Source organism: Astatotilapia calliptera, unplaced genomic scaffold (assembly GCF_900246225.1).
Source record: "Astatotilapia calliptera unplaced genomic scaffold, fAstCal1.2 U_scaffold_14, whole genome shotgun sequence".
NCBI classification, from domain to species: Eukaryota; Metazoa; Chordata; class Actinopteri; order Cichliformes; family Cichlidae; genus Astatotilapia; species Astatotilapia calliptera.
The window spans coordinates 380,001-395,788 of record NW_020535663.1 but is presented as its reverse complement, the minus strand read 5'-3'; the positions used below and the strand labels follow the sequence as shown (position 1 = coordinate 395,788).

The 15,788-nt window shown below is 40.3% G+C and overlaps 2 protein-coding genes across 5 annotated transcripts in view; one reads left to right on the top strand and one right to left on the bottom strand.

Annotated features, from left to right (window-relative positions):
• Window positions 1-1,006, bottom strand: part of LOC113017529 (SH3 domain-containing protein 19-like) — a 34,002-nt gene extending 32,996 nt beyond the window's left edge. For all 4 annotated transcript variants that reach the window (XM_026160677.1, XM_026160679.1, XM_026160678.1 and 1 more), the window contains exon 1: window positions 501-1,006. In XM_026160677.1, the coding sequence (XP_026016462.1) occupies window positions 501-591 (91 nt within the window). In that variant the 5' untranslated portion in view covers window positions 592-1,006. The remainder of the gene's footprint in view (window positions 1-500) is intronic.
• Window positions 1,007-6,263: 5,257 nt separating this feature from the next.
• LOC113017530 (protein FAM160A1-like) overlaps window positions 6,264-15,788 on the top strand; it is a 28,287-nt gene continuing 18,762 nt past the window's right edge. Inside the window, exons 1-5 of the mRNA XM_026160681.1 lie at window positions 6,264-6,417; window positions 10,425-10,482; window positions 12,164-12,411; window positions 14,134-14,335; window positions 14,419-14,640. Coding sequence (XP_026016466.1) covers window positions 12,307-12,411; window positions 14,134-14,335; window positions 14,419-14,640 — 529 coding nt within the window. The 5' untranslated portion in view covers window positions 6,264-6,417; window positions 10,425-10,482; window positions 12,164-12,306. The remainder of the gene's footprint in view (window positions 6,418-10,424; window positions 10,483-12,163; window positions 12,412-14,133; window positions 14,336-14,418; window positions 14,641-15,788) is intronic.

The following is a 15,788-nucleotide window of genomic DNA, read 5'->3' as shown; positions in this document are numbered from 1 at the left end:
AGACCTGAAATGTACACCAAGTATCATAAACACTGTCCACACTGGATCCAGGCTTCATATTTTGCCTCTTAAACCCCTAGGTGAGCGGCATTTTGAGCCTACACTGCACATTATATGCATGTCAAGGTGCCGTTTTATCAGTGCTGTGATAGATTTTGCGGGGATGCTAAACATTCACAGACGAGGAAGGGAGGGGGGGGGTCTGGGATCCCAGAGCTGCTAAACAGTATGTTAAGATACCTTTTAATAGAGCAAAAGTGAAACAGAAACATTACCACAATGTGAAAATAAAGAATAACAGAGAACAAACCTGACAGTTTGTTTGCTTTGAGCTTTATCGGTGGAAATGTGGTCATATAATATCAAACCTTGGGGGTTGCATTTCCTTCCAGACTCGTGACAGCTTATTTCTTCCTTATGTATTAATGAACTGGATGTCTATCAGGTGGAAACAGTTTAAAGCAAACGCATAAAGATGATGTTTGTGGCTCTTTCTTTACCTCTGGAGGCGTTGGGCTGTCGTCGGACCACTTGCTCCCGAGTGTCCCTCATCACGCTTTCCTCCTCTTCTTCTGAGCGTGCCTCGGCCATTTCTCCTTCTTCTTTTACTACCTTATTTTCTCACTTTCTGTCTTCCTCCTTCAAATTGCTTCTTCTGAGTGTCTGTGGGAAACTGGAGCCGTGTCAGAACAGAAGCAGCGGCGGCGACAGGCACATTATTTATTCTTCCTCTTGTTTTGGCTTCGTCGCCAACTTGCACCGCGAAAGCTCAAACACCGTCAACTTTAAAGCCCCAACATGACTTCCAGGGTTAGCTGAACACTTCCACCGCGTGTTCGGAAGATTTCGAGGCGAGAAAAAGCAGTCTGTAAAGTCTTAATATACAGACAACAACTATCTTTGCGGCGAGTTTCAGATGACACTTTCTCCAAGCTTCCCTGTTTTCCCTGGTCGCGAGCTCGGCGCTCTCCGACGCCGTGACGTCACCAACAGGAAAAAAAACGCGGAGAAGAAGAATAAATAAATATGGAGGATTAAACGTTTAGTTTAGTTAACTTAACGTCATGGTGTGCGGCAGTTCGTGCTGGGAGAAGTAACCAGGTAAAGAGGCGGAAGAAGAGGATGAACATGGGTGGCGAAAAGTTGTTTTTTTTTTAAGTGCACCTGACCTAAACTGTAATATACCAACACGTAAAACGGCAAATATATAACTGCAAAGTAACAAAGGGTCCCAAAACAACTAGAAAAGCCTCAAAATGTCCTGAACGCCCAGACACAAAAAGTGGGAGAAAATGTTCTCCCACGTGCAAAAAGATGTGCAAAGAAACCCAGAATTTGGACAAAAAAGCACAAAAATCATTCAAAGTGACACAAAACAATCTGAAACATCTTCCACGGGGCGCAAATAGTGGTGCAAAGTAGTATAAAATAAACCAAAATGTCTTAAAATAGAAACAAAAGTTTGACAAAGAGATGCAGAATGCCTCAAAATGCCTTCAAACAAACAAACAAACAAACAAACAAACTAAATCACACAAAGTGACACCAAATGCTCTGAATCCTCATCAGAGGCACAAAGGTTGGACAAAGACACACTAAATAACCAAAACTTCTTCAAAAACTCAGAAACAAAATACCTCTGAAACATTTACAAATTTACAAACTACATAACACATAACCATAGGCATAGATAGACATAGGCATCATAATATTTTTAAAAAAGGCATACATGCAGCACAAAGTATGCAGACAAAAGTGTGGGATAAAGAAATGCGAAACACAAAAATGAGAGGCAGAATGACCACTGTTAAGGGCAAAATGAGCTCCGAGAGGTGCAGAAAATGTAAACATGCTCAAAAACACAGACAGAACAAAAAAGACTTCAACGACAAACACACATACACAGATATAAAATATATACATATATATATGTATATATATATATATATAAACATATATATATATGTATATATATATATAAATATATACAGATATAAAATGACCACAGTGATGTAAAATAACTACATAGAATGCAACACTGCTACAGTGATGCAATCATCTGCAAAAATAGTAAGTAAAATCAGTACTAAGACATGCAAAGCTGCCACTTGCAGTAGCTGCAAAGACACCAAAAGAAAGGAAAGAGAAGCAAAAGAACACCAAGTGCTGTCCAACAACGTGAAAGAAGCCCAAATCACAAATGTGAAACTACAAAATTTTGATGCTGAACAACTTAACATGATCCACAAAGTGACAGGAAAAATGTGGAAAATTGCGACAAAGGCTTAGGAAGCAATATTAAAGAATTTAGCTGATAACAGCTTACATACTCTAAATACAGTCATGACTGAATTTGAATTGGCACTTTGGTTATACTGGCTGGGAAAGTTTACTTACTATTATTCACCTACCTACTTGATTTCCACCTGATGTCCGCACAGACTCGTGGGATGGTTAATGTTTAACATGAATCCTGAATTTATTAGTGTTTGCATCATTAATTCAGTTACGTCATACGTTGATTCTTGTAAATGTGTAATGGATTTCCAGTGTGCGTGTGGGCAGGAACAGGGTAAAGGTCTGGCTTTTAATAGACCATGAGTGAGACTATTGTATTGTTAAATGAGCCGTGTAGTGCAAAGCTTCAGGGGTGTTAATTAAATCTTATTGAATGGATAACATACACTTTTTCATTCACCGTGTGTTTATACACCACTCTACATTTAATGATTTGTTATTACCACGATGAGCCTGGTTCTGGCTGAGGTTTCCTCATTTTAAAAGGGAGTTTTTCTTTCCCGCTGTCACCATAGCTCTTGCTCACAGGGGGTCCTCTTGTTGTTGCGGTATCTCTGTATTGTTGGAAGGTCTTTACCTTACAATATTAAGCACCTTGAAATGAATTTTGTCATGATTTGGCAGAATATACATAAAAGTGAATTGAATATCTGCCTCTTAACAGATTAAGCTAATAACAAGTACTCTGAACTCTCTACAACTTTCTGCTGATTTTTTTTTACTCACAAGACTCCAGTTACCTTTACTTCATATTTGTGAGGTATTGAGTTTGCAACATGTTTGTTAATTCAGGCAACTTAAAACAAATTTACAGTTCTGTAGGATTGTAATTGCACAAAACCCCAGGTATCAGCATGTGGCTGTTTTCTTGTCCCTTCTACTTCAAAGTGCTTATGATGAAGTGACATTAAATAACCTTGAAGTTAGTTTTGTTACACACACACAAAGCGATATATTGTATGCTTGATTCATCAAGAATTTGCAGCTCTCTGAGAGTTTCTACCAGTGAATGACCACATTTGTCCTCTGGAAGAATGCGGTCATTTGTATGCAGGTATACAAGTGACATACATAAATATACAGCATGCAGGCCGGCTTTAGAATAAAATATGTAAATGAGCACTACAGAAAGTTCTTCTTACTGTAAGTGCCTGTGTGCGCTGAGCTTTGCTCAAAACAGAATCTTCTTTCTGCACGGTAAATGTGAAGTGAAGTAAACTGAAACTTGGCACCACGCAGCTAAAAAACTCTCACATGACTAACACAGTGGAGAGATCAGGAGCCTGAGTCAGAATAACACAGGTGAACACACAGGAAGTATGTAATCAGATATTAACAGTGTCTAGAATAGCAGTGAAGCTAATGTGTTCTCTTTTGTGCTTTGGAGTTGAGGGATTTTCAGATATCTTTTCTATTTTCAGCTCCATTGATCTGGTGACTGCCTTTATTTTAATGAGGCGGATTTTCAAAGATGACAATTTAAATCATCACAATGATGATTCTGTAGCAATTACACAGTGCAACACTTGAGCAAGTTACTTTATTAAAATGCTGATCATTATTAAGAATAATACACAGTCAGTCCATAATTAATCAAGTGCAGTTCCAATGGTTTGCCACAAGAGGGCACTGCTGATAAATGTAGAGGAATGGTTAACCAAGAACACACTGGTGTCCAAACTTTGGGATAAAAACTTAAGTATTAAAATTTTTGCATGGCTTTACCAAAGTTGAAGCTTAAAGAAAAAAAAAAAATCAGCGGAGAAACAACAAAAACACACAATCTATAAACATCAAGTTCTTCTACAGAAAAACGTGATGTTTTTACAAAGTAAAACCTACATAAAAAAAAAAAAAATGCAAACATGCAACAAGTATAGGTTGATTTAGTCCTCCATTATCCTGTCGCTCTGTCAAGAAAGATCACACTTTAAGAGACTGAAAAAAAGAAAATTAATAAATAAATAATTATATTCCTTTTATGGTGTCAAATAACTTTTGAGGTGTTAATGGCATCATGGTTACTACATTCATTCATTAAGCTTCCTGACTTAATAAACCTTTTACCGTCTTATTTATTTATTTTAAATGAGGCCACTGCAAAGTAGCTGATGTGGAGGAGGTTGGTAGGCTGGTTTGGATCCAGATGACCTGTGTGTGCATTGATTTAACAGCTCAGATTAACAATTTCCTGCTGTCCTCAAACACTCAGTGTTAAACTGTTGTTGCACGGTGATTAACAAAGCTTGATTAAAGGAATCACATGGGTGAGACGGGAATACACTGTGTGTGTTTGTGTGAGTGTGTGTCGTTGAACATTTTGTGTTCACATTATTTCCATTTGAGGAAAAAAGCAGGTGGACTATTTTGACTTTATTTAATACTTTCAGTATTAAATTGGAATATTTATAATTCCACTTTAACAATTTAACAAGAAGACATCCCAGCATATATAAATATCTGTCTCGAACAGTGTTTCCCAACCACTGTGCCGCGGCACATAGGTGTGCTGTGAGAAATGACCAGAGTGCCGTGGAAGATTATCTTGTTCCACCTGATTGGTACACTAAGTGACCGCAGTGAGTAACAGGCAGAACAATTACATTCTCTTCCACTAGAGGGCGGTACAATTACCTGCTCTAATTAAATTGGTTGCCAACTGCCAGTAAAACAGAGGAAGACGGAAAAGAAATTACACAATAGACATACTGTGTGTGAGATAGCAGCTTGTAATAGCAATAGATAAACATTTGAGGTGAAAAAGTAATCTGTCTGACCTGGGACCTGGAAAAATTCCAACCTAGATGAAGGCCCTAGCATGCTGAGTGGTCAGAAAAAAGCAAAAAAGCTATACTGGGGATAAACTGAGCCAATTCCACACTGCCTGGTGCAGGGAACAACTATCAATATGTATTTTGTGACAGTTTTGTTTGGTGATGTGCTGTGGCTCCAAATGGTTGGGAAAAACGTATTTAGAACATTAATTATTTGTTTTATCGAAAGAGTACAAATTAAATACAGATAAAGTTAGTGTCAAGATTTTAGCGATTTGCATCAACTCATTGAACTTTTCTACTTTGCTATGAATATATCAAAGGTGTAAAAATTAACATTTAATATAAAATTCTAAAGCTCGTATACAAAATGATGAATCCATTTGTCACTCACCCAAGATCCAGATTAATACAAGCAAACAAACAAGAGCACAAGACTACTTTTAATAATAATTATGAATCAATCACTGAAATAATTATTTTAATAACAATTTATTCATCAATTTATTTAGACTTTCACATATTGAGCTCCTTTAATTTATTTCACATTTTCCTTTTTCTAATTTCCTCACCTTATTTAACTATTTAATTTTTGTAATATTTAATCTGTGTTATTTTATTGAACTATTTTGTTTTATTTAAGTTGTTTTGTTATTGTTTGTTTTTAATTATTTAGCTAATGGCCACTTTCTTAATAATTAGATAAACTGAAGGCTTTCAGGGTTGTTAACACTTGCTTACTTTATTCTTTATGTATTATTCATGTCATTTAGCATTTTAGGTTGTTGTAGCAGACACCCTGTGAACCCATCACTGTGTAATACATTTCTAATGTTTTTTGTTTTTTTTGCCTCTAAATAGTAAGTTCTGCATTTTTACGAAGAAAAAAATGACCTGATTAATCAGGATTTCTTAAAGAAATAACAGTGAAAATGGTGATTAATGTCATATATTAAATAACCTTAAAGTAATTGCCTTGTAGTTCACAGAATGATAAACAGAAAGAGAAAAGCTGCACAGACACACATGTATGAAAATAACCCTTCAAACATGTTATATGTACTGTATAAAACCGTCTCTCTCGCGCTCTGGTTCTCTGCCGGGGGCGTGGTCTTACAACATTTATGGGCGTGGTTAAGTGCTACCTAGCGCCCAGCAGCTAAGTGATTGACAGCTGAGCCGCTTAAAGCCTCAGAAACTCAGCAGCGCTCAGAAGCGGCACAGCCGGGCCGCTTTAAAACTGCAAACCTAAGGATTTACACACGTTTCTGGACAGTTAAACGCGTTTTAACCGCTTTTCTTCTCACTTTGGGAATAACAAGCAACAGTTAGAGAGGCAGCCGAGGTAAGAAACGCCTGGTTCAGGTTAACCGACGAAAAGTGCAGAAAATGTTGGGATTCTCAGTGTTTTCATGCTGCATTGTAGTGTAAACCAAGAGGAGGGTTTACTGTTACAAGACTCTGGATAGACAAAATATAATAGTTAAAGGAGCGCAAAGTTGGTCAAACCTGGCTTAATAAAACTTAATAAACCTGCATTCATAGAATGGATTTTTGCTTAAAAACTATTTTAATGAATTTAAAGAATTTAAAAAATGATTTTATTTTAAGGAAACAAGCATTTATTGGGAAGGAAATCGTCTCTTAAATATAAAATGCATTTTTAATGCTCTGTGTGCCCTGGATGTATTTATTTATTTTTATTTTTAACTGTTTTTTTTATGTCTAAGTAAGAACTGGTGTAGAAAACACTGATATCCAGGAGCTGTGGCCTCATACAGAAGGATGAAATGAGTCCTGACACTGAAAGACAGCCTGAAACCATTTTTATTGAATAACTGTTAGCACTAAAGATTCTTAAACTATCAAAAGTAAATGCAGTTATTAAGCAGAATCATACATGTGCTATTTGTATAATAATTATATATTTAATTATTGATTTATTAATTGGTGTTTAACGTTAATGTTGCCGCTGGGGGTGATTTTACTAACTTATATACATGCTGCACAGTTTTGTTTGCAACAACAGAGCAGAATATATAAATCGATTTATAAATGATTGATTTCTAGTATTGTGTGAAGAAACCAGAGGCAGAGTAGCATCAAAAACTCAAAAAGGAAGCTAATTTATCAACACCCAACTAATGGATTCTGTTATTAGGTTTCATCTTAACAGGGACAATGCAAGAGAAACATCTGAGTCATGGCATCTGTGGTCTTCCTGGCAGTTTTAAAATGTTCCATGTCTAAGGGGAGGAAGGAAAGGCCACTAACCTCCTTTGACGTCACTTTGATCTGTAGTTTCAGTTTATATGGGTGTATGTTTATACATGTATTATATTTTTAATCTGCAAAACAATAAGTAAGCAAAGCTTTAAAATAAATGGTGTGGACTACACAGTAAAACATTTCGTGTCAAAGATGTAGTAGAGTAGAAATAGAAACAGAAGTAAAGCTGTGATTGCTACAGAGTGGTGAAACTTGCTTCTGGAGGGAAGGGGAAAATATCCACTTGTGTTGCAGAAGGTATCCTGAGTTCTGAAGCTCTAATCTCACACATAATTTCATATATCTGGTCTTGCATCTACCCTCCAGATAAGAAGAAGGTGTACTTTATTGGTCCCCGTGGGGAAAATCCCTCTCTGCATTTAACCCATTCACTCAGTGAGGCAGTGGGCAGCCACTGGGCGCCCGGGGAGCAGTGTGTGGGGACGGTACCTTGCTCAGGGGTGCCTCAGGGTAGCTGTTCACGGGGATCGAACCCCCGACCTTCCGATCATGGGGCCACCACTCTACCTACTGAGCTATCCCTGCCCCCACAGGGATAGCTAGGATAGCTAGGATAGCTAGGATAGGAGGCACACAGTGTGTTCCTGCACTGTGAAAAAGCAGCCAGGGTATCCTTGAAGCTCGTTGTAAATCCTAAACAAACAGAGGACAGCTCATTGTGCTCCAAAAGGCTCCCCATCCTGTGACTTCTCTCAGGCCTACTTTAAATAATGTAACCTCACCAAACACACGTGAGGCCCCGCTCCTTTACAATGCAGGTAAACAGGTGTGTCTGCAGTGCTCACAACTGCTGGTCAGTGATCCTTGCTGAGTTTGAGTGATTAACTAGCTTTTAGCTAGAGGCCAACGTGGCCATGGAATATGAACATTCACTCCTATAACAGCAGATAAGAAATAAGGCATGGCATAAGAGCCCACCTTCTAATGAAGTTTGGCAATTGCAAGCTTTATAAATAAAACATGAATTCATTGGGAATACAGAAGAAAAAACTTGTTTCTGGGCCTCATTTACACTATGTAGAGAAAAATACTGGACCTTTACACCTACAGCTGCTCAGCTATGAAGCTCCTAACATGCGGTTTTTGTTTGTTTTGATGTTGATGCCAGAGGTTTGGAGATCTGCAGTTACTGAGTCAGCAGAGCTTTGCCAACTTTTATATACTCTGTGAATCCGGTCTGTAACTTTGCATGGTCTGCCACTTTATGAGTATGTTGCTTTGATTTCTGAATGCTTCCACTTTGCAGTAATGTCACTTACAGCTAATTGTGGGCTATCTAAGAAGGAAGCAGCTTCACAAACTGTTGTGAAATTTCACAGACTTTTCTAACAGTGGGCTCCTGTCACAGCACCACACTTGAATTCAGTGAGCTCTTCAAAATGACTCAGTCTTTTACCTGTTTGTAAGAGGACTGCAAACACCTCAATGCAACAACTGAACTCAGCCCGTTAAACAACACAGCGAGGTGTGTTATTTGCACGATTAAATTAAATCTCAATCAGCTAAATGCCTGAAATGATTTTAAAAACCAGGTCAGAAAAGACTTCAGGTCAGTCTGCTTGTGCGTGTGTTTAATCCCTGGTTTGTGTGATGGCATGTGACCGTCTGACACACACAGAAAGAGCCGGGCTGGGATTAAACAGCGCCGTCTCATCTGAGATTACCTCTTTTTTTCTGTCGTGCTCTCAGTCACACACACACACATTTGTTCTTCCGTCTTTGTGAGGACAGATGATGAAGCCATGCACTCGGCCTTGCATACCCCAAACTAAACCTGACTCATAAAATTGGGTCTGAAAGCAAGCTGGAAACTCCAGGGCTTAAAAATTAAGTATCAAAAACTGCATTTCTTCTAATGACCACTCAAAGCTCCAAATGTGAGCAAATCCCAGAGACTCCCACGATAAAACGCTCAAATTTATAGCTTCAAGCTAATTTACCCCTTCATATTCACTCTGGCTGTTTTTCTTTCTCCATTTATCTCATCCATCTGGATACTGTTAAAGTTAGGGGTGTGGCTGCTTTGATTGACAGGTGACTGAATAGAAGTTAGCTGTCATAGGTCAGTACCTCCATCTATCTACTCTAATTCAACTCAGTGAACTGGACCTTTGTGCACTTTACTCTTGATTTATGCCCCCTCATTGAACTTATCTAGTGATGGTTTGCTTATTACACATTATGGAGCCAACTGGAGCATTTTATTGTAATTATGTTAAAAATTATCCGTGTACAGCTTGCTTGGTTTAGCTGGTAACTTAGCAACACACATTTCTTGACATATGGACTCTTCTGGCTCGACAACAGCAACGTGGGAGAGACCGAAGTCCTTTAAAATGTGAAGTCCAAAACCAGTGGGTACAGCCATCATTTCTATACAGTCTACAGGTTTTATGAATACAGAATGCAGAAACGTATAAATATGACCATTTGAGCAGCTGGTAGCTGGCATTTTTGCATAAAATATTCTAAGTAAAATAAATTGATATAGTTTTATTGATTTAATTTTAGCTCTGGCTGTCGGAGAAATTACTGAAACAAGCAGTGGAAGAAAATGGGCTCCTTCTGCTATTGATTGTTTTTACCTTCTGCTATTGATGGAGCAATGTAGGTTTTTATAGGCAGGCTCAAACTAAGACTATAACTTATGTTAGGGTGGCACAAAAACAATGATTATTTCAGTGTCACACATTGAAGGCACAAAGAAAAAAATAATGTGTCACAAAATGCTTATTAAATGCATCAATGTCTCCACAAAAAGAAAAATGTTGATACTCCAAAGGCACAAAAGACTTAAAGTGGTACACAAAAATTAAGAAACGCACACACACACACACACACACACACACACACACACACACACACACACACACACACACACACACACACACACACACACACACACACACACAGATTAGAGTCCCAGATGGTTAGGGATATAAACTGTGTGTGTTTACTTGTTTTCCTCATGTTGTCAGGACATAAATCAGGCCCTGATAGTGTAAAGAGTTACATTTAGTGCTGCTCTGTGTCACTGTGTGTGTTTCTTTCTCTCTCCATTAGGAGTGCAGACAGCAGGCTCGCTCATCCATGGCATCACAGCAGCAGCAGCAGTGCAAAGGTAGGAATACTGCCGGGTGATTTCCTCGAGACCTCCATGGGAATTCACGGAATGTCCCGGAACGCCCAGGGTGGGCCTCGTTGTCATTTTTCCTGTTTGCTTGTTTCCACTGAAGAGCCTTACTTCCTGCTGTTGCTGCTAGTTTACACACACACGCACACACACACACACACACACACGCACACACAAACACTGACACAGAGTAAGGAAATAGCTCTGTGATTGTGAAAGTCAGATATATACACAATTAAAATAAGAGGATTTCCTCATGAAAAAGAAAATCCTCTCTGCTCAGCGACCTCTTGTTGGAGAGAATCAGTGCTTTACGTAAGACATGAAGACTTAGACAATAAAGAATCACAACGCACACGAGTGGATGTTAAACAAATGGTTTTAGATCATCAGTCAGATGGGTAAAAGGTTGAAAATAGGTTTCTAGCAGTGCTGTTTCTATGTTAACTTCAAAGTTTGACATCACAATTTTCTGTTACATTAACAGAAATGGCTTTACTTGAGCTATGCAGCCAGCACAGCTAAAAATAAACGTGGATTACCTTCCTGCAGCCTCAAATCTCTGGGAGTTGATTGTCATAATGTAGAGAAATGAACAGAATTCGGCAGCTGCCTGGAGGGAAGAAAACTAAGCTAAAAATATTTGTATTCTTTGGACAATAGGTCATTGTATTTGTTTATTCCAGCACCCTGCACATGTACAGCCTGTGTGTTTAAAAAAACATATAGAGAAATCCACACTTTACTGCTACAGCTACATGTGCACATGCCGGGAATGGAGGAATCACAATTCCAGCAACAGTTAGAGTGGAAACCTGCAACTTCTTCCAGTGCAGCTGCTGTTCTTACATTGCAGTCCTTTTATGACTGCTTGCACTGGAGCTTCTACTGTGTCATCACAGACAAATCACAATTTCGTCACAAATTTGCTGCGCCTCAGGGCCCAAACAGGAGCTTTTAGTCAGTCTGCAGTGTCCAAGCACTGTGACGGAGCATCACGCTGCCAATGCCGTCTTCTAGTTTAGCATCCTGAGGCATCTGAACATTATGGAGGAACATTCAGTGATGTTTGAGGATCATCACACATGTGAGCTGGTTCTCTAGCCAGAACTTGGAGAACCAAACAGAAACCTTGTTAAAGAAGCTGCATAGTCCAATCCTGAAGCTGGTGTATCAGCTCAGGAGCTTGATCCTAAAGTGGGTGTGCACCTTAAACGTGTCCCTCATAGTCACACTGTCAAAGTAGAGTTTCATTATAAATACATGACATGGAAACAGCTTTGGCTCTTCAGATGTAAGATTTTTTAAGACCGATACTGATACCAATATTTGGTGATTTTAAAAAATCTGATATACCGACAGATTTTTTTTTCTTTCAGACACATGAAGAATAAACAGAACACATAATTATTTATAAGTAATTACTAATATTCATGGTAAATACATACTGTGTGTAAACACTGATGGAGAGCCAGCAAACGCATAGGCGCAAGTGGTCAAGATGGGACTCCCAAAGTAATCTGAAAAGAACAGCCACACTAGGAATTGTGTATGTCATTAGGAGGGCTAACAACACCAGCAACAACTGTAATATAAAGACAAATTTTTATCATGAGACGAAAGACGAAATTAACAAACTTTCCACTCTGTCCTTCTCCATATTCTGCAGGCTAGCGGCTAGCTGCCCACCAAGCCCGGTGCCAGAGACTGATTCTAGGCAGAGGGAGCCAGGTAATGACCCTCAGTCCTTCCATCAGACAGCCTCCACGCATTGAGCCGGATCATGCTTTAGCTCCCTGACAGTCAGTCAAAATGATGGCCTCGGTGGTAATCGGGGGACATCGGAAGAAGTCCCTCACTTTGAGAGGTGTGGACCCAGAGACCTGCATGATCGTGTTTAAGAACCACTGGGCACAGGTGATCTTTTTATTTACTCCTGCATCATCTTCATCTTCACTGGTTAATCAGTGCTTTGCTTCACAGATAAAGTCACTACTGACATGTTTTTTTAGCTGCTCTTTGTCTCTTCTGTCTGGCCTGGCCTAGTTTCACTTACAATGACTGTGTGACTGTCTGCGTGTGTCTATGAATGTGTGTCAGCATTACTGGCCAGACTCTGGCCCTTAAACACAGGATCCATTTAGTACAAATCACTCTCCACAGCTGCCAAGAAAACCCCCACACACTCTGCATCGTCTGTGTGTGTACAAGTATTTTGTGTGTGTTTGCAAGTGTGTGCATGCGGTCCTTGTCTGAAGCAGCCAATGTCAAAGGTTAACACAAGTCCAGAGAGTGAATTGCGTTCTTGTTTCATTCATCTCTTTTTCATCCCTCCCACGGCTATCTCTCTGTTGTGGCATCTTAAATGTTTTACAGCAATACAATTATTTTCTTTATTAGACAAATTAAAAAAAAAAGTTTAGTCCATTTTATGTGAGCTCCAGTTAATTTTCCTCCTTGGCGCGTTTCATATGTGGACATTTCAACACAGTCATCGCACTTGGGTGAGGACAGATGATCACACTCACATCCGTTGGCGGAGGTTGTCTCGGTCTGTCTCCAAACAAACTCCCAAGCGGTTTATTTATGATGACAATGTGATCCCACCTCAGTCTGCACATCGTACTCAGCAGATTTCAGCTGAGTTTCAGTTTCAGAAATTACGAAGAAATTAAATACGATGATTTTGGGAGTAACTTATCCATGTTATCCATTAGTCTGCAATGCAGCACCCTCTGCCTGTATTTCTTTTCTTTGCTCCCGGCACAGACACATTCTGCCAATATATGGACTGAACGGTCTTGTGTGGTTTGTAGCAACACATTTTGGTTTGCTTGGAATTTCTCTGTGTTACAAAAAGCAAAAGTACAGGAAATAAACTCATTAACTGATTCAGACTAGAGTAAATAAACAAAACACCCTTTTTCCAAAGGCTGATCGAGGTAAGCTCAAATTTGTCCACGAACTCTAGGGAAATCAAACAAATATACACAGGTCAAAATTGCTCAGAATTACAAAATTACTCCTCAAATAGAACATTGACATTGCCACTCCATAAGTTTTTGTGGTGCCTAGTGGTCATTAGAGGAATTACAACTGTAATCCTTTAACGTTCAGCTGAGAAGGGTCCAAGACAGCTGCATATAAATATTATTTCTAATGCATTGAGGTAAAGAGGTGATGGCAGTAATGATCCAGTTTGGTACCATTAGAAACTAAAGGAAGCCAAAATAAAAACATGATATAAATAATGTGTTTCTGTTTTCTTCATGCATTAATTTAAACAGCATTTTGCCCCAGTGACGTTTCTAACCTGGACGCTTGAGAGATTATTAAGTGACATCATTTATGCCATATTTCATTTAATAAATCTGTCTCCAGCTGTTATGTTTGTGTTTGTACCAGGATAAAGCTTTGGTTTAGTTAGTTTAGTTTTTAACTTTTCCATGCAGAGTTTCAAATACATTCTTTAAAAATGTACTTTAAAAAAATCTGAATACGCTTTGATAAAACAGGTGTGAGTATCTACTGAGTAATTTCCTCTAATCACTCTCATTTCAGGTGTTTGTTTTGCTTGTCGTATAAAGATGGCTGTAAACGCATTGTCTTTTACATCCTTGTGTTTCTGTTGTTTTTCAGGTGGTGAAGATCCTGGAGAAACACGAGCCGAGTCGCAGCGGCACCAACGCGCTGAGTTTCCTCACAGGTTATGGTAGCAGCGGCGGCAGCAGCAGCTCCGGAGCGCTACGTCTAGGCCCCATCCCAGCCGACGAGGCCAGCGCCGTCCAGAACTACGTGGAGCACATGCTCTTTCTACTGATGGAGGAAGAGGCGGGCCAAGGTAGGATTAAAGAAATCATCCCTCACTGTGCAACAAATGCAGTAGTATACTGGGACTCAGGAGTGTTTGTGCACCGGTACCAGGGGGAGCGATGGGTCCGATCCTGGAGTTTGTGGTCCTTGAGGGTGTGATGGAGAGGCTGTTTCTGTGGAGTCTGAGGAGGCAGTTCACTGAGGACATGAAGCTAGAGCAACTCAGGATGTACCAGATGCTTTTGTCTCAGGCCAAACAGCCTCTGCTTCACCATAAACCGGTTCTGCGGCCGCTAATGATGCTGCTCGCCTCCTGTGCCGGAGCTGCATCTGGTGAGTTGGAGGTGAAAGTGTTGAAATGTTTAAGATTTGACTTCCCAGGCCAAATGAAGGTTTTGCTGATTACTACACCATCTAGTGGTACAATGTGGTATTACATTACAGTGCAGCCAAGCCCAAGTTCAAGTTCAGCTGTTATCTCTTCCATATAATACAATATATATATATATATATATATATTGGAGCCACTCGCCTAGCTTGGGAGTCACCGCACCTAGTGCTCCGATTACCACGGGGACCACCGTTACCTTCACCCTCCACATCCTCTCGAGCTCTTCTCTGAGCCCTTGGTATTTCTCCAGCTTCTCGTGTTCCTTCTTCCTGATATTGCTGTCATTCGGAACCGCTACATCGATCACTACGGCCGCCTTCTTCTGTTTGTCTACCACCACTATGTCCGGTTGGTTAGCCACCACCATTTTGTCCGTCTGTATCTGGAAGTCCCACAGGATCTTAGCTCGGTCATTCTCCACCACCCTTGGGGGCATCTCCCATTTTGACCTCGGGACTTCCAGGTTGTACTCAGCACAGATGTTCCTGTACACTATGCCGGCCACTTGGTTATGGCGTTCCATGTATGCCTTGCCTGCTAGCATCTTGCACCCTGCTGTTATGTGCTGGATTGTCTCTGGGGCATCTTTACACAGCCTGCACCTGGGATCTTGCCTGGTGTGATAGACCCCAGCCTCTATGGATCTTGTGCTGCCATGATTAGGGCCTCTGTGCTGTCTTTCAGTCCAGCTTTGTCCAGCCACTGGTAGGATTTCTGGATATCAGCCACCTCCTCTATCTGCCGGTGGTACATACCGTGCAGGGGCCTGTCCTTCCATGATGGTTCCTCGTCTCCCTCCTCTTTCTTGGGTTTCTGCTGCCTGAGGTATTCACTGAGCACTCGGTCAGTTGGGGCCATCTTCCCAATGTATTCTTGGATGTTCCTTGTCTCATCTTGGACTGTGGTGCTGACACTCACCAGTCCCCGGCCCCCTTCCTTCCGCTTAGCGTACAGCCTCAGGGTGCTGGACTTGGGGTGAAACCCTCCATGCATGGTAAGGAGCTTTCTTGTCTTGATGTCAGTGGCTTCTATCTCCTCCTTTGGCCAGCCTATTACCCCAGCAGGGTACCTGATCACGGGCAGGGCGTAC